The 26148-nt window shown below is 36.7% G+C and overlaps 1 protein-coding gene across 2 annotated transcripts in view; it reads right to left on the reverse strand.

Moving 5' to 3' along the window:
• Nucleotides 1-25734, reverse strand: part of LOC145688044 (adenine DNA glycosylase-like) — a 68267-nt gene extending 42533 nt beyond the window's left edge. Inside the window, exons 1-6 of one of the 2 annotated variants that reach the window (XM_081761742.1) lie at nucleotides 25568-25734; nucleotides 19800-19960; nucleotides 11523-11710; nucleotides 8637-8825; nucleotides 6699-6921; nucleotides 4195-4243 (exon numbers count right to left, since the gene is read on the reverse strand). In XM_081761742.1, the coding sequence (XP_081617868.1) occupies nucleotides 4195-4243; nucleotides 6699-6921; nucleotides 8637-8825; nucleotides 11523-11710; nucleotides 19800-19960; nucleotides 25568-25575 (818 nt within the window). In that variant the 5' untranslated portion in view covers nucleotides 25576-25734. The remainder of the gene's footprint in view (nucleotides 1-4194; nucleotides 4244-6698; nucleotides 6922-8636; nucleotides 8826-11522; nucleotides 11711-19799; nucleotides 19961-25567) is intronic. The other variant, XM_081761743.1, reaches the window with a different exon arrangement.
• Between the last annotated feature and the right edge of the window lie 414 nt (nucleotides 25735-26148).

Raw genomic sequence — 26148 nt, forward strand, 5'->3', positions numbered from 1 at the left:
ATTAACCCATTAGTGCCCAGAATTCCCCAGTGGTATTTTGAAAAGTTTCTTTTCGCCTATATGGTCTTAACAGTACTCTAAAATAGACATTAGAATATTTTTGAAAATTACTTATTTTTTTCTTGTTTCTTAGGCCGGCAACTTAAGTTGCCAAATGGCACATACATATTCAAAAAAGGGAACATTTTGGAAAGTTACAATTTTGAGGGAGAAAAGACACTGCGAAAACATAACTATTAAAATCCAGTTGATCCTTCCTTTACAGACCTTCAATCCTTCCTTCTGGAGTCTTTGAAATCAATCCAGTCGAGTCTTTCTCCTCAAAACACATTGTAGCCAAAAACAATACTAACCTTACGTCAATATATCATAGAAAGAAAATGCAACGATGCTATGACGAAACAGACTCCAAAGTAACTACATGGTTAAAACCTGCAACGTCAATCCATGAATTTCTGCACTATAACGAAAAATTGCTGTGGCAACTTAAGTTGCCAAGGGGCAGTAATGGGTTAATCTGGTAACTTGCACTTTTTGAGGTGTTTCCATTAAACGATAAGTAGGGCCCGGAAGTTGAGGAAAAATCCTCTTTTTACGAGTGCCCGAAGACGAGGATTAACATAATATATGTTTATTTTTGGTTATTGTAGGCCAGAAAATGCTGACTTTTATTTGTCCTTTTCTTGCCTTTTTCGGCGGTTATATATATATATATATATATATATATATATATATATATATATATATATATATATCCCTTTTAAGTTTTTTCGGTCGTTTTCGACCGATATTGTAGTGTCTTAAAGATTCGATTAAAAGAGAACCAAGAATGCTATTTAGTTCCGATTTTTTTAATTTTCCAAGAGAGGAGGCATTCAAGAAAGCCTTGGAAGGGTCTATATGCTTCCGAGCGTCAGAACATAGGGGGTATGACGTCATCAATTTACAAATTCCCTTTTTTTAGGTAGGTCTAACTTCAACATTTTTTGGTGAGCTTCTCTTTAATCCTAGAATCCTAATATTTTCCATAAACAATCAGTGGACCCATTAGTTTTTATGAGAATTTTTTCGGATCTCTTCGTCAACATAGAAGGGGGTTCAGAGGGGCAAAATGGTAAAAAAAGGGATATTTTTTTTACCAAAAATCCCACTTTCTCGATTCTTGCTACACTCGGCTACATAATAGGGACATTTGAGTGGTACTTTCTGAAAGCGTACTCAATTCTGAAGAGAACGACGTATGAATCATCATCCTACGAAAATTAGGGACGTGTCAGGAAATTTTTGAAGTTTGTATAGTATCCTTGGGAAATTTCGGAAATATTCGCAGAAGAGGAAAATATTTTTCCCGCCCTTAGTATTGAAGATAGGAAATTGGTATTTGGCACACGTAATTAGTACCATAAGTAACATTTTTTAAAGTGGTTTCCAGATCTCTATGTTAACCCAGGGATACTATACCCAAAACGGGGCCAAAACCAGAGGGCCCCAAAACGGGGAAAAAGGGATTTTTTCTCCAAAAATCTCTATTTTCCTCACTTGTAACCTCCTTAGGAACGTCCTAGGGACATGCTGGTGATACCATCTAAAAGCCAACTCTATTCTAAAGAGAACGACGTATGTATCATCATCCTACGACAATTAGGGACGTGTCAGGAAATTTTTGAAGTTTGTATAGTATCCTTGGGAAATTTCGGAAATATTCGCAGAAGAGGAAAGTATCCTGAATTTTTCCCGTCCTTAGTATTGAAGATAGGAAATTGGTATTTGGCACAAGTAATTAGTACACTACGTAGTATTTTTGAAAGTAATTTCCATATCTCTATGTTTACCCAGGGTCGCACCAGAGGGCCCCAAAACGGGAAAAAATGGATTTTTAAGCAAAAATCCCTATTTTCCTCAATTTTTCCCTCCTTAGGGACATCCGAGGGACATGAAGGTAATACAATCTGGAAGCCTACTCTATTCTGAAGAGAATGGCGTATGAATCGTGATCCTACGATAATTAGGGACGTGTCAAGAAATTTTTGAAATTTATATAGGGTATTCTGGGACATTCGGGGAATATTCGCAGAAGAGGAAAATATTTTTCCCGTCCTTAGTGTTGAAGATAGGAGATTGGTATTTGGCACAAGCAATTAGTACACTACATGGTATTTTCGAAAGTGATTTTTGGATCTTTATGTTTACCCAGGGCCGCGCCAAAGGGCTCCAAACCGGGGAAAAAGGAATTTTTCAACAAAAATCCCTATTTTCCTCAATTCTTCCCTCCTTAGGGATGTTCGGGGGACATGCGGGTGATACCATCTGAAAGGCTGCTCCATTCTGAACAAAACGACGTATGAACCATAATTTTACGATCATTAGGGACGTGTCAGAATTTTTTTAAATTTGTAGGGTGCATTGTAGGGAATTTTTGGGCGTTTTTTTAATGCTCTCTCAACATGGGTAAAAAAATTTCCCGCCCTTACTATTCAAGACAGGAAATTCGAATTTGTCAGAAGTAATTAGTACACTACGTAGTATTTTTCCAAATTTTTGGAGGTTTGTGCGCAGACCCGGTAGAGCCTCAGGGGGCCCCAAACTTTGAAGAAGTTTTTTTGGGCAAAAAATCCCGATTTTCCCTCAAATGATTCCCTTCTGGTATATCATAGGGACATGTAAGTGGTACCATTTGAAAGGCTGTTCCATTCTGAGAAAAACGAGATATAAACCATGATCCTAGGGTAAATAGGGATGACACTGTCGCTGCTTATCTGAGACTCAAGAAAAACGCCGAAAAAGGCAAGAATTTAAAAGGGTTAACTCGAATCACCACTACCTTTTAAAGATCTTTTCTTTAGTAAACAAAGTTCAAAAAGTAAGAGATTCTTCAACGACTGGACTGATAAGAGCAGATCTGCATCAATCACAAGTCAGATAAGGAGGCGTAACAATGTCCTCCAGGAAGGGGAGGGGGGTGAGGGGAGAAGTTTTCTTATTTTAGTTTGTACTTACGTTTGTGGAAAAACAAACCGTTAACGTACCATAAGCCTGTATTTCTTGAGCATTGGGTCTTGTTTTTACGTCCTTTTTTCCAGCTTTTTTTAAAAGATGTTTTAGGTCTTTTTAAGCAATTTTTAGGTCTTCAACTTCCGAGCCCTACTGATAAGAATCTGTATGTGCCATGTTTTTGTGCCAAGAACGAGTTAATTGTATTCGTATTAATTTCGATGGGAAAAGTCATTCGCGTTCATGAACATTTCCGCTTGCGAACAGCGTTACGGAACGCATTAAGTTCGTGACCCGAGAATCCACCTATAATACTTTTTATCATTTTTGATATATAATGTATTTTTCATTCCAACTTTGGGATTCCTTTGTTAAAACTATATATGTATATGTGAATTTATGAATATCAGAAAATAGTGAAAATAGTACATACAAAAAAAAAAAAAAAAAAAATGCGTACAGTAAGCTCTCTCGTTAGATGCTTCGTCAGATAGGGAAGTAGTACAAAGAAAAGAGAAATCATAGACAAAAGTGTGGTTGTGAAGCGAGCAGGTGTGCGGTGCCATCTTAAAATATATATTACCTTCTCAATATAAAATATGAAAGACAACAGGAACTAGAAAGCTCCGAAATCAAAGTGTGTTAAAAATGCACTTCTAGAAATTACATTTTTCTCAATTTCCAATAATAAATTCAATCAGAAGACTTTCTACATTTGCAGCTAGCTGTAATAATTCATTGGTAGATTGTCCAATTATATGCTTACATGTGTTGCTAATGTTCTTAAACCTCCGTCAAATTGATAAATCCCATATTATGGACTATATAATCTATGAATGCTATACAAATGAAAAGTTTCCGATATTTTTGTGCTTAATGATAAGAAATGATATCAAATGTATTTTCTACTAGTGTAATTGTGCTACTATAATTAGTTTTTTTTTTATTTTTTTTTTTATTTTTTTTTAAGAACTCAAGTTTGCAATGATACGCATGTAGACACTCAAATCGCTAATCCTGGAATATAAAACACAAAAAGCATAATCTCAATGAAAACCCATGCAAAACTAATTTTAATGTACTCTTTTATTAATATACTATTCAATTTTCTGCTTATTTCTTTCTTTATTATGCACGAGGGCGAAATTTCGAAGTGAAATTACATTGTTAGTTCATTGAAAAAATATTCTGTAAATACGCTACCTTACATCAAGTTCCTTATTACTGGTAGGACAGAATACACATTCGGGCACTATAAAACAAAATAAACAATTAGATAGATATAGACATATAGTTAATACAGCAAGAAAATGACAAGGAAACGCTGTCTTTTTATTAACACACCCAAAACTAATTCTCAAATAAGATGAAATGTTTAGTTCATTTTCCCGCGATTACACCACACCACAGAAGATTAAAGGATAGCTAAATAAAATATAAGTTAGTGATTATGAAATCTAATGAGTGAAGTGACAAAATTTAAGAAAACGAGTGAACACTTGGATACAAAATTCACTACTACAAACTTAATAGTATGGGATTGAGCAAAACAAACTCCGACAAGAGTTGAGCGCTCTACCATTGAGCCCTCCAACCCAGTACTTCTGACTTACTTAAGGTCACATTGCAACAAATAAGTAGCATTATTGTTTTTCAGTTAATCATAGAATAGATATCAATAAAATAGTTATATTTACATGTATTATATTGTAAGGCGCAATACATTGTTGTTTGTGAAAATGCAAAATGAGGAAGGAGAAAGTTACAGGATTTGTAAAGCAGAGCACCGCGTACTTACGATTACATTTTTACTTTATATTAGTTTAACGTCCCACTATTATGCACCGAGGTTAAGATACACGGTGATGACGAGATGGATATAGCGGTGGAGTGATTAGTGGGAGGAAATGGGAGAACCCTGAGTAAACCCACATACACGACGTTTGTACACCACAAAGTCCACATGGCGCGAGCTGGGATCGAACCAGGGACCCCTCGTTCAAGAGGTAAGCACTGTATCACTGAGCCACCGCCGTGCCCAATTATAATATACAATATACATGCGTCGGCACAGAAGTGCCTTCAGTTCAGTGATCCGAGTAGTACCACGAGAGGGTGGTTTGCGTAGCACTTCGTGGAGAGGTACAAGCGAACAGGATACACGTGGTGAAGGGTCACTATGCCAAGTCGATATCAAAGGCGCAATATAAACTGACCACTGCGTTGAAACAAGCCGTATGTTCGGCAAGACGCCTTTTCATACAGTGAAATTGGTGTGTATAGGGTATGCCGCCATGATGTGTCTGGAAGCAATGAACAAAAGAAACTCGTACACAGCAACAATTGGACAGTGGACCGCACAATGTGACTACGACAGGCATCTTGTCCGCATGGATGTGACAGGGTCTACCACATCATTTTCCATTGTTAACTCGACGCTGGAGCACGATAACGGCAGTGGATCGGTCTGTGTAGACAGTAGGATGGAGTCTGTTGAACATTGGACTGTTGGATATGTTTTTGCGTTAGCTTCCAATGAACCAAAGCCACTAACATCTCACACTACATTAGACATGTAAACACAGTCGCTGGCATTCTGAGTGGAGAGTGCAAGTCCCGCTTCAACTTGTCGTACTTTAGACGCTATCATTGTGAGGAAGAATGTTTCCTAGGGGAAGCTTCGCTGTAAGCAATAGTATTGAGCTCACTGTGAAACGTTTCAATCACTGTATTAAGAGGATATTAGTCTTCTGCGTATGAGGCATATCCTGATTGGATGAGTGGAGGTAGAGTCATAAGGTGCCCACCATACTAAAGCCTGATGTCAACGGACGGAGACGCGCTGAAATCACTCATTGCTTGAAATCGCACTCGCATCGTATGCATAATCTATCAGTGTTCATTATCGAGTATCATTGAGCCCGATTAGTATGTGTGGTGGTGTAAGGCGCCATTGCCTACAAAACGCCATCTTGCCTGTTCGCATTGAGGGCAATCTCACCAGTGACAGGTACATCAGGCAAGTTATATAATGCCAAAACGCCATATTTCAGTCGAAGAATGTCCAGCCACACGTATTCTGAAATGTGGCAAGCCTTCTTCAACGAATAGTAGGTACATGGTCAACTGACATATCACCCATCAAAAATGAATGGGATAGGTTTGTTTCGGTCCTCCAGAAGATAGCGTCAATGTCTTATAGACTTCTATACAAACAGTGTGCCAGAATGCCTGTTTGATCTGACGTCACGACGTATAAGGCTCTGACAGCAGCAGACGAAGGTTTCACGCCATACTGATTTCTCAAGGATAGAGATGTTTTACAGTTCTGTAATTGAAATAATTTATGTATAGCAATGTAACAAATGTGTAGTATACATTTCACTTTATTCGCAGATGTCTTTCTTGCAGTTGCAATTCTCACAGGCAGTAGCGTAGTTTTATTTCTAAAACTATTCATCGTTATTGACTAGAAGAAAAAAAAAAGTTACTAAAGAAAATGAGCATAGTAAAAAGAACAAAACATTGATCTGGTTCAGCACTCAATGCGAATTACTATGAGGATTTGCCTAGTGATAGTATCGTATTCTCCCTTCTCCCTTCCAAACTAGACTTCCAATTAAATAATAGCGTCGCTCATCTGAAACGAAGAATTTCTATTTCTAAATGCTTGTTTTATTTTGGAAACAGTACTCTTTTTGACTTACCAGTTTCAATGTCTGGAACAGTTCCTTTTGTCTTCGAACCTTCTTGACCGTTCCCAAATGTCAAATAGGCTAAACATAACTTGTTTACAGGACATGTGGAACACTTAACAACTTTCGGCATACACACATTGGATCCGAGCTCCATTATTGCCTGATTGAAATCCCCTGGTCTGTCTGGATCCACAACTTCATTTGCGAGGTTCCATATTCCTTCTACCACTGGCTTTGAAAAATCAAATTATTCGGTCTATAATGCCAACTTATTATTATATAATTTCTGATATACACACTTGACCTAACTACATTAAAATTAGTTCCCTTTTGTTATGAAATAATGAAAATATATTAATAGAGCTAGAAACTTCCAATATTCTACGAAAATTAATCTGTTAAAACAAGAACAACAAAAATTCAATGTCTTTTTTACCATGCAAAACAATGATGAAGCGTGTTAAATGGATGTTAAGTACAATCCAGATGAGTTGTGACTTTTTACTGACTCCTCAAAAATGGGTTTGAAAGCTGTTCTTCTTCGTAAAGGTAATAAACTTCCTTCAATTCTAACTGGACAAATTGAAGGTATGAAAGAGTCTTATACCATAAAACATGAGACACGCGTTAATTTTACTTCAAGTCATCAAATACCGTAACTTTTAGTCACAAACTTCTGGTGACCCTAAAAGTAATTGCATTTTACTCGGCATGCAATTAGTTTATACTAAATACTGTTGGTTTACTTGTGAATAGGATAGTAGTAAAATGAACTAGCCTCACTAAAACTCTTCAGTCAGGTGAGAAAAACCTCAAAAATGAACCACTGGTTGATCCGAAAAGAGTTTTGCTTTCATCGTTACACATCAACTTAGTTTTGTAAAAGTATTAAACACGATGGTCAGGCCTTCGGGTGCTTAAAGGAACAGTTCCCTCGATCAGCGATGCTAAAGGAAAAGATGTCTTTATAGATTTACAGATTTGGAAGCTTTACAGAGACCGCAACTTCAATGAAATTTTGGAAGGTGATGAGAAGGCTGCTTGGGAAACCTTCAAGCTTACTTCTTCAAAAGTTCTGGGAACTTATAGAGAACAAAACAAGAGGTTGTAAGCTGCTATCCTGCTATGAAAAACTTGGTTGCAATACGTCTCTCAAGATCAACTTTCTTCATGCACACATTGATTTTTCTTTCCGAAAGTTACGGAGCCATAAATTATAACGATACGAACAATTTCAAGATGCTGCAAGCATAGAGAAGAGGTATAAAGGCACGTGGAACCCTTTAGCAGATTACTGCTGGTCAATTGAACAGGAATGCTCTAATAGTTGTATGAAATCGACAACCTACGAGGAGTAGAGGGAGTTCAAAATTTATCCCGTATCTCATGAACTCGTCAAGTTAGAAACATGAAACTTGGTATATAAGCTCATCAAAAATAACGGGACACATGTCCCAGCGTTTCTGAAAATTTCCATTTTAAGGAAGGAGAGGGCATTTTCTTCCTATATATACTGATACATAAACAAAAATAAATCTAACAATGTTCGTCCAAGAACTCCTAGACTGTTTCTGCTACATAAATTGCCTTTCACTACACTTAGTGTTAAAAGCAGACGCAAAATTAGTGATTACTTTCAAGTAAATGTCTTAAATGTAAGATAGCAGTAACTTGGGCAAGATCGTGCCGCGTGGTATGTGTGATGTTACTTGTTATTAACTATTAAAATACCCTGTTATTTATTATACTTCCTACTAATAAAACGAATTAACAGAAATAAGATTTCTTGGCACACCTAGTTAAAACACACGCCCTCATCTTGGGTGTTATTTCTCATCCAAAAAGAAATAACATACGCCTTCAATCACGAAGTACAGATGGTGCATATGCACGAAAAATCACAGTATACCAATAACAGAGAACACTACCAAGACTATGAACACCAACCTGTGCGTCTGTGGATCCTCCTATACATCGAAGCCTGGAGAATACTCGAATTGCATTTCCATCTACTGCTGCAATCCTCTCATTGAAACTGATGGAAGCAACGGCACCAGCTGTATATCTACCAACACCTGGTAGTTTTTGAAGTAAAGCTGCAGATCTCGGAAATCTGCCATTGTGCTTCGTCACAATCTTGAAAAAAATAATGTGTCTATGTAAATATAGAACAAGAAGTTGCACATTTCATAATCATAAATTACAAGGGCATCCGAAAAGCTGTAGTCGAGTGGGTACAGCGTCCAACTTGTATGATCGCAAGTTTGATTGCAGGTTTTGTTCCTTTCGAGATTTTCTTATTTCCCCTCGTGTTACAATTTTCAGCAATTATTACCCTGGTATTTAATCTGTTTTATTTGATTTACAGGTCAGAAATATGATACCTTACACAACAATTCACTTCGTAAAGAAATCTTCTACAAATACAAAAACACATGCTCACCACTCTGTGTTTATACAAAATGATTCTGAATTTTAAGATTTAAAACTTTTTTTCTAAAAATAGAAGGTACAGGAAAAACTAAAATGTACAAAAAAGTAAAATTGTAAATGCTCGTATATCATCATCATAATAATAATAGAGAAAATTGTTACAGATTATTTACATTAATACTTCTCTATATGTTCATAATGATCATGGAACGTGCTCGTGACTGACACCGTCTAGTATGTATTTCGTTAGGTCTTTTATATAATCTAAGTTTAAACTTCCACTGTATACGACTATGCTTTTGGTGATTGTATATCCCTACTGCCTACCCTCCGACTTGTGTTCAATCATTTTGAAAAGGCAAATTCTGAATATTCAGGAGTTTGTTATGTGCGTTATATAATGTTACGTGGATTACAATATACAGGGTGGAAACACCCACATAAAAGGCAGGATCTTAAGAAAATTGCAAAAGTAACGTTGTAGGTTAGTAGTATAGGTGGGGGAAAAACTTTTAGGACACATGATGTCAATGGCTGCCATCTTGAAACACGCCATTTTGAATTCACTTTCATTTTCTTAAATGGAAACCACGTGTTGTGATACCTTGTTTTCAACTGAAATTTTCCCAGGAATTCAATACTGTGTTTGCTTTTGCTTGAAAAGCAGGTTAACAATTCTGAAACTAAGCTATGAAAGCCGACTAATAATTAATTTAGCTACACAGAAAAAGATTTACAATCTGTAACTAAAAGGAAAAGCTGAAGAAATAATACGTCTTCTTAAACCTATGGCTATTGCATTTTATTATGTTCAGAATAATAATTACACTATATAGGACTTAGTAAGGATATGAAAAGATCTTAAACTTCAATTGCAGGATATATATTTTTATATATATAAGATCTTCACAGTTTGAAAGAACTCGATACTCCCAAACGTGTTTTTCCTTTGATTTTGATGTTTGAGGGTAAAAGAAAACCACTTAACGAGCCATATTTTTATTCTATAGGTATCAGTGTTTATGAATGATGGAAATGCCACAAATCTCAAATAGAAAAATAACACTGACATATTTTCCGTTTTCGAACAGTTGCTAAGTATACAAGCATCTCTAGAGGTGGCGTTGAAAGACTTTCCCCTAGTTTGGTTTTGTTCAATCATTGTTACGAAACCATTTGGAACAATCATCGCGAAAAGGCAGCTAAGCCAGTGACGCAGACTTCTGCGTAACTAAGGGAGGTGGAGGATGGGGGTGGGGGACATTCAAGTATATGTATTTCATTGTCAGATATAAAGTAAATGCAAATCTATGCAGATTCTAAGGAAGGTCAAGCAAATTTTGGAAGAGCCCAGCACTCTTGGCCTAGGGTTAAGGTTTACGAGTTAAGCTGGCATTTTCGTTTAAAGCTTCTAACAACAAACATGACGTTGAGAGCTAGGTGTATGCATGACATATATGAGTGAGTGAGTGTCTGACTGGTTTAGTTGAAATAAAGTACTAAGTGCTTTTAACAAGGCAGTTACAAGTGGTAGTAGAAACAATGTAAAGTATAACAATTATAGTTGGTAATTTCTCTTAGTATCAGTGACTAACTTTTAGTATTCTTTGATGTATAATGGTAACGTTTATATTACTTCCAACATGGTTACAACAAGCATTATTAGACATAATTTGATTTGAAACATGTTGATTTCTATTACATCAAATGAATTACACATTTGTCTTCTTAATGTTGACTGTTGTAACACAATTTGGGAATATGCTTCAGGGTAGAAAAAAAAATAATAAAATTTAAGAATCTAGAGGGAATCTGAAATGAAAATCTATGTATTTTATTTTATTTTCATAAAAAATCTATCTTATTCATGTTATATGAGGTGCATATGAGACATATTGCTTTTCCTTAAAATTAGGGACATTAGCAGATTGGTTCAGTTTCAATTTACAATAGAACAAACAAGCTTAGTTAAAGAATAAAATGGCCACAAAAGTGCACTACAATGCTTAGTATTTTATTATGTGAAAGAACTCTACTTAGTATTCTAATATAAATACCTCACTTCGAAACAAGTTTTAACATAAACAGAAGCTGATTTAAACTTAAAAATAAAGTTTTAAACTAAATATGCCATGGTTTTTGGATTTACTTGAGTGAACTATTCCGACGAATTATAATCGAGTTCTCCTCCGTTGATCTATTGGCTAGCTTGCGCGACTTTTATGCAAGGGGTCCTGAGTTTGATTGTCGATGGGAAGGGGTTCGGATTCCACCTTAAAATGTAGGCACACGTCTCATATAGCTTTGGTGCTGAAAGGACGCCGAAATCCAATTTAATTCTATATTTCAACAAAATAAAAGATTAATTAATACTTAAAAGAGTAATGATAGACAGCTGACCTCTTTCGCCGCTTCAAAAAGCCTCCTCCCTCTTGAATAATAACCTAAGCCGGCCCACATTTCATTGACTTCTTCCAAAGATGTTTTCGACAGAGATTGAGCTGTTGGCCATCTGGACATCCATTTCTCGTAGTAGCTTTTCACAGTCTCAACTCGTGTTTGCTGAAGCATTATTTCGGACACAAAAACTTCAAAAGAAAAGACAAAAAATATTGAGGATTCGAAAATACGCAATATTAAGAACAGAATATTCATTTGTAATGACCAGCTACGCATATTTTTCATTCTAGATAATAAATTATAAGAAACACACTTGACAAAAATTACTTCTTTTTATAAGTTAGCTAACCAACAAAGGAAAAAAGAAAAACTGAATAATGTCGGTTGGCACGCTTAGATAATTAAAATACCGTTTTTGATATTTATTAAGGTTGTTCAATTACTTTTGCATGCAAAATTTTACACTTTTAGAAACTAGTTAAAATAAATAATAGATAATGTTAAAATTTAATGTAGTTTTTGACGGGACACCAGAAATACACAGTGAACCGAACCGACACTGCCGCCTTGAAGTCAGTGGCGTAACTACGTTTTTTGGGCCCCCTCGCGAGAGAATACCCAGGGCCCCCAGGGTCTTAATAACATTTTGTGTGAAATGATAGATAACATAATAAACAACCATACTTCCCTGTATCTGTGAATAATGAGTTAAATGCATGCAACTACTAGGCTTAAATAATCATAAATGGAAACCACTTTGCTATATATATAATTTATTCAATGAAAGATGTACTTTCCTCTTTGCAGCCAGTGACGTCAGTCGTCATGAAGAGTAATAGGAATTAATTGAATGGTTTTCTTCTTGCTTTCCTGTCAGCAAAATCCTTTACTAACTCTCGTACATCCATTTTTTCAGCTTCGGCCGCATTTATTGACAGCAATGCTAGATTACTTAAGCTATTTTGGCCCATTGTGCTTCTCACGTAGTTTTATATTAATTTCAATTTTGAGAACAACCTCTCCGCAGAACTAACAGAAACAACGAGCGTCAAAAGCAACAAATACGCGGCAATAAGTTCTGAATAGCTAGATGCCAATGACTTATATTTCAGAATTAAAAGACTTGTAGGTCAAATAGAATTCAAAACACTTATTTCACATTTCAGCTGTGTCACAAAGCAAATTACTTCCATCGAAAACGAAAAACCAATATCACAACTCTAAGTTGTTTGAAGTATCCGTGCCCTTCTTAGAATTTCATGATCAGTGAGATGAATTATATTGGCAGAAAACAAAAAGGAAAATTTGGATACTGTATCACGCAAAGATGTAAAACGACAATGGAACTGTGAATTTAGTATATCAAATAGTTTAATACAGACGTTAATTCTAAAGTTTGATTCAACATTTCCCGCCGAAGAAAAATATGAGAGCCTATAAAAGCCGACCGAACCGAATTTCCCTCCTTTTTGTTTGCGGTACTTCACCTACACAAGCCTCCCAAAGATAGCCGAAAAAAGGAGAGAGAGTGGAGGAACATTGCCGACTAATACAAAACTGAAAAGCATGTTGATTTGACCTATTAGAAGGCTAGCGTGAAGTCTCCCCCCCCTTCACATTGGGAGGTTTCGCGTCATAGTAGTTACGCCACTGCTTGTAGTTAATGTAGACGGATCAAGGCTAAGTAAGGACAAAAAAATAAATAAATAAATAAAAATAAAAAATACTAGGTTCTCCAGCTTGAGTGTAGGGTGCAGTAAGAAATAAAATGAACAGAAGAACCAGAAATATGACAAGCAATAAGGAGGCCATAAGAGTTTATAACGGTACTCTAGACAAAATTTTAGTTGTTTCAACATATGAGGAGTGTATTTCCAAAACATGCTAAATTTTTTTTAGAAAGTGCAAAAAACTATATCTTTCTACATTGCAACACTACGCCAAGTGATATTTCAAACAGAATTTACCACATTAAATAATCTGTTATGACCAAAAAAATAAATAAATAAAAAATAAAATAAAATAAAATAAAATAAAATAATTACAAAATTTGACGTAAGAGGTTCCATAGTATACTCTTCCATATTCAATTCAAAATCGAACCTTTTTGGATTTAGCATGTTTTGAAAATACACTCCTCACATGAGAAAACAAAAAAGTATATAAAAATCCAAGTAATGGCAAGCATCAAGGTGAGGATGACATTGTCACAGAAATTGCTAAATATTATAATGTACAATCCAGTACGTTAGCTCTTCCGGTACTTTATATGTATCGTTGTTCTTTAGTTAACATTATTCATGTACTTAATGGTGTTAATTTAAAATTCAGGTATAAGCTTTATTAACTTAGTAAAATTGTAAATTATAATTATTGTATTTTGAGAATTATTCCAAGTATGTAATATCTACTTGCATTGTTGTCCTCTACAGGCCGATATTTTCATATACCGGTTTCCAACGATCGATACAGAAGCTTTGATTGGTTCGTTGGATTGGGATTTGACGTCTTTCTCAGCAGCGAGGCTACATGAAACGTAGATCTGCAGTTTAGCGTGGGATCCGAATCACATGAGCTCCCGCCGGGAATCGAACCGAGTCTACCGCGCCAAAGATGCGTACGCTACGAGATAGATCCGTCGATGGCATGGTAAGATGTATACCCGGGTTTGAATCACGGTCCAGTCACATGTATTTTCATTTTGGGTATCAAGGAGCTGGACTCTATACTAGGTTGTTTATTACAAATCCTCAGAACGTTGTTCACAGGATTGACCAATAAGGCGCAACATACAAAAAGCAATAGCAGAGAGGGCACAAAACAAATTTAAACAAGTCTATCTTCAAATAGAAGGCGGAACCTGTAAATTAAGTATGGGGAAAAAAAAGAAAGAAAAAAATTGTATAGGCAATATCCACGAAATAGTCAAAACCTTAAATTTGGAGGGAAACTATTTGAAATATACAGAACGTCTCGTTCTTGGAAAATACTATAAGAAATACTAACAATATTGAAAGGAAAGAAATCCTATAATGCAAACAAGTAATTTATTTCATTTTCTCAAGAAACGATAAACTTCTTTATCGTAAGATTCCTATCCACATTTGGTGCTGAAACAGAGACACAAAGAAACAGGAAAGATAAGTATATTTCAAGGAAAAACTCTTTCAAAATAAACTGATCCGTAAAGGGAAATGAGGTGTAAATAATGAGGAATAACAGTGAATTGAATACAATTTTGACACTATAGTGAGAAACATAAAATCACAAACAATTTGTTGGTTGGGGCTTATAGAAAGAATAATAATAATAATAATAATAATAATAATAATAATAATAATAATAATAATAATAATAATAAAAAATCCAAAGAATCATTTCATTTACTTGAAATTCTCATTCCTGAAAATTCCTTCCAACTGTCTGGGTCCATGAACGAAAGCACAACAAAATTATACCGCAGTTGATAGATTTTGTGAACGGTTTGGTGAGGAGTCACCAAGTCGTCAGACTTTGGTCACGTGGGAGAAGAAAGCTTTTCGCCTGGGAAGTGTTTTGAAAGCCCCTCGTTTTGGTCGTCCATCAACCCGAAAGGAAACGTGTGCACAAGTTGATGAATCAGTGACGTATTTACCCTGGAAGTCAATCAGAAAGCGTCCTGCAGAACTCGGAATTGCAAGGATCGCAATACAGCTACATATGAAAATGGACTTGGGATTCTTATACAACACCTTTCGGCCAATGGCCATCAATTAACTAACCTACGAAGTCTTAAACCACCGGCAGGAAGCATGCAGGATCTTGTTGGAGGCCTTACCCACCATTTTTACTCGAAAGTGCGTTTTTTTCTCTGATAATTGTGCTATTTATCGGAGTTCGTGGGATAGAAACGTCTTCATTTGAAAAAAAAAAAAAAAAATATATCACGAAATTGAGAACCGTCCTCCGCACGTCATGCTTTGAGCGGGAATGACTGAACAACACATCTTTGGTCAGTACTTCTTTGAGAGTTCCGTGAGAGATTACTTATCTGGGGATGTTGAATGACTGGCTTCTTCCACAGCTGCAGAATCTGGACATCAACAACATGGTTGTTTATCAACACGATAGAGTCCCCCCCCTCCCCACACGCACACACTTCCTGTTCGTGAACGCCTGAATGCACTGTTACCTGGCCGGTGGATAGGACGTGGGTCCCCAAATTCACCACAAAATGGATTGTTTTCAATAAAGTCATCATCGATAAACAATTATGAGTCATACATCGATTTTCGTGAGACACTAGGTACTCAACAATAAGAAAATCTTGTCGGCATGGTCTAGTCCTCTATGGCATTAAGCCGGTGCACAGTGTGGAACAACAATTGCATTTCTGGCAAAAACTGTTTGAGATGGTAATCAAAACAGGTATATGCATTTGTAAATGCTTGAGTTACACTTTTAACGCTTTGAACATAATTTTACGAAATTTAAACGTTACTCTTCTTTAATTGTACGAAACTTGAACATTTTTCAAACTGAAGTTCAGTTTCGGAGTCACTCTCCGACTCACTGATGTATTGAAATGAATCGACTTCTGGTTACTTCTCTTTCAAATATTAAAAAGCTGCTTTTAACGCAAGCTTGAAGTTATCGGATCTGATGAAATAAGTAATGAATTCAGGGTATCTTCATTGGTTTTGCTTCCGGAAACTTCCCGCGAAAATCACTCTCTGTATGTTTTGGACTCCTTGTTCCGTGAGCTTCGGTCAGTTGCCCAATTGCCACCAACGTGATGCAATTAAAGTCGAATCATGAATTAGTACATTGTTTACAGTTGTGGCACAGGGTACTTTTCCACAATAAGATTTGCTGTGCCAAGAGCATGAGTACGAAACTCTTCTACATTAATATCGTTACTAGAAATAGTTTGTAGTACAATTTTAGAACTTCTGATTATATCGACGTCAATATCACAAATATTTGTGGACATTTGAAGCGTTGAGAGCACAATGTAATCAAGTCCAATTACGAGGGTTGGAGAAAAAGAGACAAAGGTTTGTACGGTACGCTTGAGTACATGGAAAAGTTATATATATAAACTAATAGTAATAATATATATAATAAAAGTTATATATATATATACACACAGGGTGGTAGGTAACTCCATCGAAAAACTTTGGGAGGTGATTCCTTATATGAAATGAAAGAAAAAAGTTCTGATAAACATAGGTCGAAAAACGTCTTCTTTCAGGGTTATAAACCGCCGAAAATTCGAAAAATCATGTTTCGAAACGCCCTGCCTTAGAAACTATAGGACCTATCTCAAGCGGTTTAAGGAATTACACAGGAACAAGTATGCGATCTATCTTAATATCCATGTTTTAACATCCTCCGTTATCGCCGAAACGAACGCGCCATTAGTACTTAAAGGAGTATCCCTATACCTCAACTTCCTTTTTACAGTTCGTTTCGCCGATAACGGACCACGGTAGAACATGGATATTTAGGTAGAGCACATACTAGTTCCTTTGTAATTCCTTAAACCGCTTGGGATCGGTCCTGTAGTTTTTAAGGCAGAGCGTTTCGAAACGTGAATTTTCGAATTTTTGGCGGCTCATAACTCTGAAAGGAGACGTTTTTCGTTCCATGTTTATTAGAACTTTTTTCTTTCATTTCATATAAGAAATCACCTCCCAAAGTTTGTCGGTGGAGTTACCTACCACCCTATATATATATATATATATATATATATATATATATATATATATAATGGTTATTTACAATATTTGGACAGAGGCTTCAGGTAAAGATCTTAGATTAATATAAATATGTCCAGAATGACCAAGAAACGAACTTGATTTTATTGTGTACTGAACGCGCCATTTTGTGATTTGCGAAGAAATCTCTCAAAGTGCTACCAGCATTGGTGTTCCTTGCTTTGTTTGTTGGCTTTGGTTTGTTGACTAGTAAGCCTACTTCCTTCTTGAATTTATCCTGAATGGATTTCATTCTTCTGGCCACACATTTTTTTTTTCCTTCACCTCCAACTTTCCACCTTTTAAGAGGTAGTTTGAAGCTAAGGGGTAGAAGACATTCGAAGAATCTGCTGCACACTTGATGCACCGACAATCCAAATTCCAGTGGTGAAGGATACAGTATTTCTTTACCTAAAATCTATTCAATATCATTGTTTGTGTGTCTTAACCTATAGAATTAAATGCAATGTATTACAAAGGCGCAACTATGCGCAGCTTCTATCAGCACTTTTCCCACAAATGTGTATTATGCAAAACGGCAGTACTTTTCTTTCAAGACATGATATGCCCTGATTTAAAGAAATCTCCACAAATCAAATCATACATGTATACAATATTCATCCTTTAACGTTCTGTTTTAAATTACCAGAGTAAAACACATGGAATGGCATTGCACGATATTGGAAACGAAAAGACGGTATTTAAAGATCCATTAGCGACATCTCTAAGTTGAAATTAATCACTAAAAGCAGTAAATGCAATGTATTACATTTAGTTTAGAAATTTGGTTCTTTTTCCAAAATTTCGAGCGTTTGACCCCACTGTGCGATCATTTTAAGACTTGTCTGCCGCGGATTCGAATCCCTATCAGAACATGGACTTATGTATTCTAGTTCAGTATTCATGTCACTATCATTCACTTTTCATTATCGCTTTAGTGTAAAGAACACAGTTCTATAACGACTGTCTCGAAAATAAATAAATAAATAAATAGAGTATTTTCTACGAATTTAAAAAATAAAGTCACGTTCCAAAAGCTTAGTATTTTCTATCAGCAAATATCCATGCAGCTAATATTTTGCCTTTTATTCTCTTCTCCACCCTAGTCATATTGAATTCTTGCAGGTGAAAGAGAGATTTTTAATTTGAAAACCCAAATATATATTTTATATGACAGGAGGTCACAAACAAAAGGTAAATGGACCTTTCTTTTGTCAGTGACCAGGTGCTGGTAACTGGTTTGCTCAATCTTCGCGACTGTCTCGTCAGAAATTGGAAGTTTTTCACTTCTTTCTTCGTTATAAATTTCATTACGACCAGCTGCAAACTCCTTACACCACTTGCGGACGTTTTTGACGTCCATGTACGACTCGTTGTACATTTTCGTCAATTGGTGATGAATTTCAATCCGTTTAACAATTTTTGAGTTCAAAAAGAGAATAAGTGCGCGAACTTTGAACTTGGCGGTAGCACCAAGCGGGAGCTCCATTACAAACGGCTGCCAAGCTAAGACTGAACGTCCCAGCGAGATACACGCAAGCTTGTTTGGAAGCGAGGAAACAACAAACACAACAGTGTTGCTAGCAGCCGCACGAACATTTTCCTTTCTTCCTCAGTGCTTCGGAGATCTCACTTTTGGGATTCCCCTCGTCATATATATGTAACAATTGATGTGATTATTTTTGTTTGAAGTGAGTATCATTGTTTTAAAGTTCAGTTCTGTACAGAAACGCTAACAAGTACAGAGTTAGTGTTTTCACTTCTCTGAGTCTACCATCTTTTCTTACTCCACTAAAGCGTGGTTACGCGAAATGGCTCCTGCTTAGGTTTTCTTACTCCTGGGAAATAAATACCTATATATATAAAAAAAAATGTAAGTTTACTTGTAAAGTTGTATCTGTTTTCTTGGCTTTTTACATTCTTAGAGGTGTCAGTTTAAAAAATCGTTCTTAATGAACAGATAGGAGTTCAGAGCAACAACTCAGATAAACGTAACTTCACACGCTTATACAGTTCCAAAAGATGCAGTAAGGAGCAAGCCAGCAGTATTTAAAATATGTATGTAATATATCGAAGTATTTTGGAAAATATGATAATATGCCATCAAATATTTACCTATGAGTATAGGCTAGTGGCTAATATTATTAACATGCAATCGGGAGGTCCTGTCTTAGTGGCCGGACATCCTGACTCAGATTTTAAATGGTCTCAATTCGACGAATGCTTGGTTGGAATATTTAAATATATAAACCATTGCTAACTTCTTTCAGTTTCACTCCTGTTGTTGATTAGGAATGATTGCAATAGAAACTATCTGCACAAGGTGCATCTGCAATAACTTAATTCAATGAAGAATTTTAAACTACGATATCACTACAGCACACCTTGGAGGTGTAGTTGCCAAACAACTAGATGCGTTGAACCACAAAAACAGTCAGTAGTGATCTCAATAATGACACGTAGAAGGGAGTACTGAAATAGTATCAATGGAAGCTACTCTAACATGACTAGTTTATCGGTCTACAAAAGTCTTCATTACCTGCATATGCTTTATCATCCTCATTTGATATGTCTTTTCTCCAAGGCAAATCTCTCTTGTGGCTATCATACCATTTCAGCAACTCAGATCTAAATTGCTTTATTTCATCACCTGAAAAACCATGTCCATGATGCTGATTACACTTCGACTTGAGCATTTTCCTGTAATTAAAAAATATAAATACTTATGTGGAACATCACAGAAGTTGATATATTAAAAAAAAAAAAATCAAATATTAGTTTATTTACTGAATACAAATTTGATATAAGTCGCACGCTTACTTAACAGCAAAACGCTCATCCCTGACGTGCAGATTCGGAAGTTCGATCTCAGGTTCTTTGCGGTGACACTGTGTAGGTTTTCTCCGGTTATTCTCATTAATAATGGTCATTTCATAAATATTGAAGTTAATTTGCGCACCTGCTGTTTAAAATCTGTCAACAATGAAAGATTGAATTTAAGCCCCCTCGGAAAAAAAAAAGTCCAAGATAGCTTCTAATTTTAAAGGAATATTAGATTTGAGTGCAATATGGCGAATTCTTTCCATGAGAGTTCCCAGTCAGTGTATATATGTTCCTTGATGCTTTCTTACAATCTCTACGGTTAAGATCAGTCAAAAACTAGGGCTAAATCACCTCCATCTCCGATTTTATAATGTTTGACGATTATTTCCGTAAAAAAGTATATTCAATTTTGGCGCAATATGTTTCTATTTTCCCAGAGGTTCCCCAATCATCACAAGTGTTTTGAACTGAAATCAGTCAATAATTGAGTGAATTTTACTCCCTTCTCTGATTTTAAGGAATTTCGTAAAAAAATAAAGAAAAATCTTTATCTATACAGTGTGTTCCACGAATAACACTAAGGCTCATCTCCTGAAGAAACAAAGGCAGACAGAAACATGAAACCTTTTGTAACATTCAAGAGACATAAAAGACAACATTACGGTATTAAGGAGAATCCCTCATGAGGGGGGCCCAAGGGGGTTACGTAGGGTAACTCCAAAATTTTAAACAGGAACCCGCATCGTGTGGTACCTCGTTTGAAATGTAATCAAGTGTAGAGACCACACGTGTTCACAACTAACTCTAAAGTCTAATGGAGGCCTACTTCGGAACGAACGCACAATACACGTACCACACGTTTACCACTGGAACAGTACTGCAAATACAAAACATGCAAATTGAACTGAAACGGATAGAAAAGAGAGTACCATAACATTCAAAAAAAAAAAAAAAAAAAAAAAAAGAAAAAAAAAAAAAAAAAAAAAACCTTCCGAGGCTCGAAACCCGGACCGCACATGTACTGATCGCACGGGTTACCACTGCGTGGGTGTCGAATTGCTACTCTTGCGGGCGAGGAGATGTAGTTCATGAGGACGAGTTGCCCGTGGTGGTGCTTTGGTGTTGGACATATTTTCTTGAGCAAAGCTACTCTGTTTACTCGTGCACCACTATCAGATGTGATTTTCCGACCAATATTGCGCTACATTACAACCCGGAACAGTAGGTCTGAAGCCTGTACACGTGTGTTTGTGCTGGTGCGTTTGACTCTCTTACGTTGGAACATAATGTGGTCTCTTGAACAGAGAATTGAAATTGTGTTACTCTGGTGCTACGAATCGTTCGTACAGTGCAACAGCACGGTTGTTCAATAAATAAAACGTATGTATTTCGATTACTGTTTCTTCTGTACACCATTTATTACTCAAAATTCTTTACGACAGGCAGTATGACCAATGTCCCAAAGCCTCTAAACCCTAGTGTTGCTACGGAGGAGACAGATACAAGTGTTGGCGGAGTTGACTGTGCATCATCAACAGTCCATAACAAAAGTAGCTCAAATGTACGGTGTGTCATGCACAACGACACACAAAATCTTAAAAAAACTTCCATCCACACAAAAAACGCATGGTCCAGGAGTTAAGTTAACATGATCCCGATATGCGTATCGAGTTTTGTGAGCAGATGTATGAGGCATTGGCACGTGGGATCAATGTGCTGACAAGCGTGTTTTTCAGCGATAAGAGTACGTTTTATCAGAATAGCAATGTCAGCAGGCATAACTGCCGATTCTGGTGTGACACAAATCCTCATGTATTTCGTGAAGGCAACACGCAACACCCACAGTCGCTGAATGTCTGAGCGGATATCTTCGGTAATCACATAATCGGCCCCTCTTCATCGATGGAATATTAACAGGTGAGAAACACCTAGCAATGCTGCAAGACTTGATTGTACCGTTGATTGTGGAGGCAGTGGAAGAGAATCCCCAAGAATTTGGAAAGATTCCGCCTGCTTTTCAGCATGATGACTGTCCTGCCCATTTTCACCGCCTTGTACGTGACTATTTCGACGGTGTATTTCTGCGACGATGGATTGGTTGTCATGTCACCATTGAATGGCCAGTACGTTCGCCAGATCATACTCCACCTGATTTTATCTCAGGCACTATTTGAAGACTATGGTGTTCCGAACACAGTCCAACAGCATTGCGAAGTTGCGTCAACGCATAATTGATGTCTGTCACTCCAAAGCGGTAATGACTTTTACCCGTGTTCGAGAGGACTTCGCCCAACGTTTACACTACTGCCAGGAGGTGGGCGGTGCACACGTCGAGTATCTCCTGCAAAAATTTGGTATGTCTCAAACGGTACCATGTTTCTTCGACCGTACTTTACGATAACCACCATGTTGACTAGGGACATGCAGAGACATGTAATCACGTGTGGAGACCAGTTCTAGAAACTGCATGTAGCTAGCGTGTCCCTAGCCAACATGGCGGTCATCCGTAAAGTATGGTCGAAGTGTTTCACGCAGAACACTAAGGCACGTCTATTAAAAAAAAAAAAAAAAAGATAGGAACATGAAACCTTTTGTAACCTTCGAGAGACATAAAAGACAACATTATGCTGATAAAGAGAATCCCCCATGAGGGGGAGCATAAGAGGGTTACGAAGGGGGGGGGGGGTGATTCCAAAGTTTTCAACAGCAACCCTCATCGTGTGGTACCTCATTTGAAAGGTAATCACGTGTAGAAACCAGTTCTGGAAACTGCATGTCGCTAGCGTGTACCTAGCCAACATGGCGGCCATCCGAAAATACGGCTGAAGTTTGTTCCACGTAGAAGTGCGTTATTCGCGGAACGCACTGTATATATATGAAAACGAAAGTCACCATGTGTGACATAATAACTCTTGAATTGAGCTTGGGAAGGTTATCATTTTGTTTTGACTTACAGGATAACCAAATAAGGTTAGTGGTGGACAATCACCGTGTGCGTGGGTTATCCAGTTTTCTCACATTTTATTTCAGCAATTCGTTCATGATCACCTCCCTCTCTCTTAGCCTCAGAGCGTAATCGTTAAACTAAAATTAAAAAAAAAATAAATAAATAAATAAATATAAAAAAAGATAAAGCTCTCAAGGTTCGTTACCTTTAGGTTAGCGTAGTTGCTTAGCTATAATGTCGCTTAACTTTAAATGTCTTTGGTAACCTTAAGTGAATACCATATTCGCAGTATTATTTCACTCTGAAGCTAAATTAAACCAAGAAACGTCACATCAATACACTAACACCATTTCTGTTCTTACGGCACAAGTAAATAACTTTTAACCAAAGGAAATAAAAGAAGTAAAATTTCTAACTAAATAAAATAAAAATACTAAACCTAACGTCCGTGAAAGTGAGTATACATGTTATTAGGGGGAAGTACACAATCATAAGCAATGTATTTTAATATTATATTGGTCTCCAAAAGATTTTGATCGGGCGACATGATATTATTCTACTTAGCATACAGAAAGTTCAAGACAGCCATCTGAAGTAATTGTTGAAAACTTAAGATTCTTTCACGATGAGAGCTCCCTCGTGGCTAAGCGGTTAGCGTACGCGCCTTTTGGCGTGGGAGACCCGGGTTCGATTCCCGGCGGGAGCTCATGTGGTTCGGATTCCACGTTAATCAGTAGGTCCACATCTCATATAGCCTCGCTGCTGAAAAGGGACGCTAAACTAAAATCACCTCACCTCTTTCACGATGAGTATAAATACAGTATCCTGACATATGCCATAAAGACTAAAGTGCAAGAGAATACAAACCATTTCTAGGTGGCCACTAAAACGGACGAATGCTATTCAACCGAGTCAGGGCAGTGTGAAGCTAATGTGTGTCAGCCATGGTAGCTATGCTCGTAAGCAAGCATAGTGAAAATACATGGGTTTTCGCAATGATACGAGTTCGTATAGCAACTGTAATGGATTCACACTAGTAACGCTGCACTTGTAAAATTAAATACATCTTTGGTAAACTTTGCAGAAATACTACGTCAGAAAATATATTTAATTCAGTCCTTGGGTAAACTTCATAACACACGTTCCAGTTGCGCATCGACAAGTAGGATCTCTTGAAAAGAGTATAACAGAGTGGAGTAGAGTAGATAAAAGTACAATAAAACAGGATCGAGTTAGGTCAGGGTTAGGGAAGTTTCAACTTATTTTGCTAAAATTAATCGAGTGTAATTTCTTAGGGCTGAGTAAGGTTATCAGCTGGAACGGGCATTGTATAGTTCACACTAGTAACTTTTTTCATACGTAACTAATTGTCTTAGGCATCTTACAGCATTTGTACTGACTTTAATACCCTTACGCTTGTGAACATATAATTCATCTATATACTTATTATTTTATTCTGCCGTCTGGAGAAATTTGGGGTTAAGTGCCGGAAAGTAAGTCCAGAAATGTGAAATATTTGCCTATGTAAAATTCTCAGGATACAAAAGGTGAATTGGTTATTTTTCATGAAATTCATGCTAACGAAAGAATTGTAATGAGGTATTTTCAAGTGTTAGAAGCTCCGTGTTGCTAGTACTATTTTGAGTAGAGGCATGCCGACATCAAACATTATAGTGTAATGAGGAAATTAATTTCCAGTATTCAAAGATAGTAGTTGCATGTAAAACTTCGATCGTGAGTTTTATAACCTATCTTAGTGAAGAAAAGAGACATTACGTTATGTGGAGCGGCACGGATTGTTGAAACTGAGCAGAAAGCCTTTTTTTTTCTCTTTTTCGAGGAAACAAAGTTGTCTACAGAGGAGGTACCTAACCTAGTGTTTATGCGCATACCCACCATCACTGACACACCTGCTCCCTACGAACGCACCCTCGCAACCTCTTGTGCTCCTCTACTACGCTCTTTCCTAGACTCGGTTAGATAGCATTCGTGCTTTTTAAGTGGTCACCTAGTATAGGTTGATTTGTATATTTTTTACATTGTATTGTTTTTGTGGCATATTTCCGAACGCAGTGTTATACGCAAAGCGGTAAAAAATCCACCGACTTATATTGAGGCGTTGTAAGCGATTACTGGGAATTAAAGCTGACAGTAATCGTTTATAACTTAACCTAGCCACTCACTACCAAGTGATTTGGGGGAAACAACTAAATAATAGCCTGGACAGCCTGAAAATATTGGACCTACGCTGCGGCACAAAGGCCGAAATTTGTTTCCCATAAACATATCATTTGATGGAAGGTATTGAACTTTACCTGTAAATTTGGAACATGTAATGTGCCTAAACTTGATCTGCACCGAAATTTTTTCCACGACAAAATAATCTTTCCACACAGAGTATTAGATTTTACCTGTAAATTTTGCAAAACGCTGTGTACCTAGACTTGACCACCAACTTGATTTAGAATGAAAATTAAGTTATCGGAAGATATATTTATTTTGCATGTGAAAAGCAATACTTGGATAATTTCACTCACTTCAGCATACCTGGTACGCAATATTGAAAATCCTTTCTATTTCCTTGTTTCAATAATTAAGTCCGACGATAGAATCTATGCCGAAATCGATTGCTATTGTTGATTGTATTGTATATAAACAAATCGCACTTATTACAGATCCCGCACAAACAGTGTTGCCAACAGTCAAACTCACGCAGGTGAAAGTTAATTTCAAGGAAATCAATTGATTTGTTGCTCCTTAAAAATAAATAAAAGAATTGTATGTTACGAAAGTCTACAATGAAGACAACAGGTGGGGGCACTTTGAACTGTAGAATTTGTAGTCAGTACGCATAGTCTAAGATCATAGATGTAATTAAGTAGTTAAACACGGTTTATTTGTTAATCGGATAGTTGAAAACCGTTCATATTGTTAATCGAACAGTTGAAAAATGGATAAAATTTAACGATTAACTGTGGGATGTGATTTTAATCACAATCAGCCTTATGCAGAATCGTTTTGAAGTATGATTAGCGTCATATTAAAGGCTTGACTACTGCAGCGTACTGCACTAATCACACTTCAGAACGATTCTGCATAGGCCCAATATTTTTCCTTG

The sequence above is a fragment of the Thermobia domestica genome, chromosome 6 (genome assembly GCF_964235325.1).
Source record: "Thermobia domestica chromosome 6, izTheDome1.hap1.1, whole genome shotgun sequence".
NCBI lineage: Eukaryota > Metazoa > Arthropoda > Insecta > Zygentoma > Lepismatidae > Thermobia > Thermobia domestica.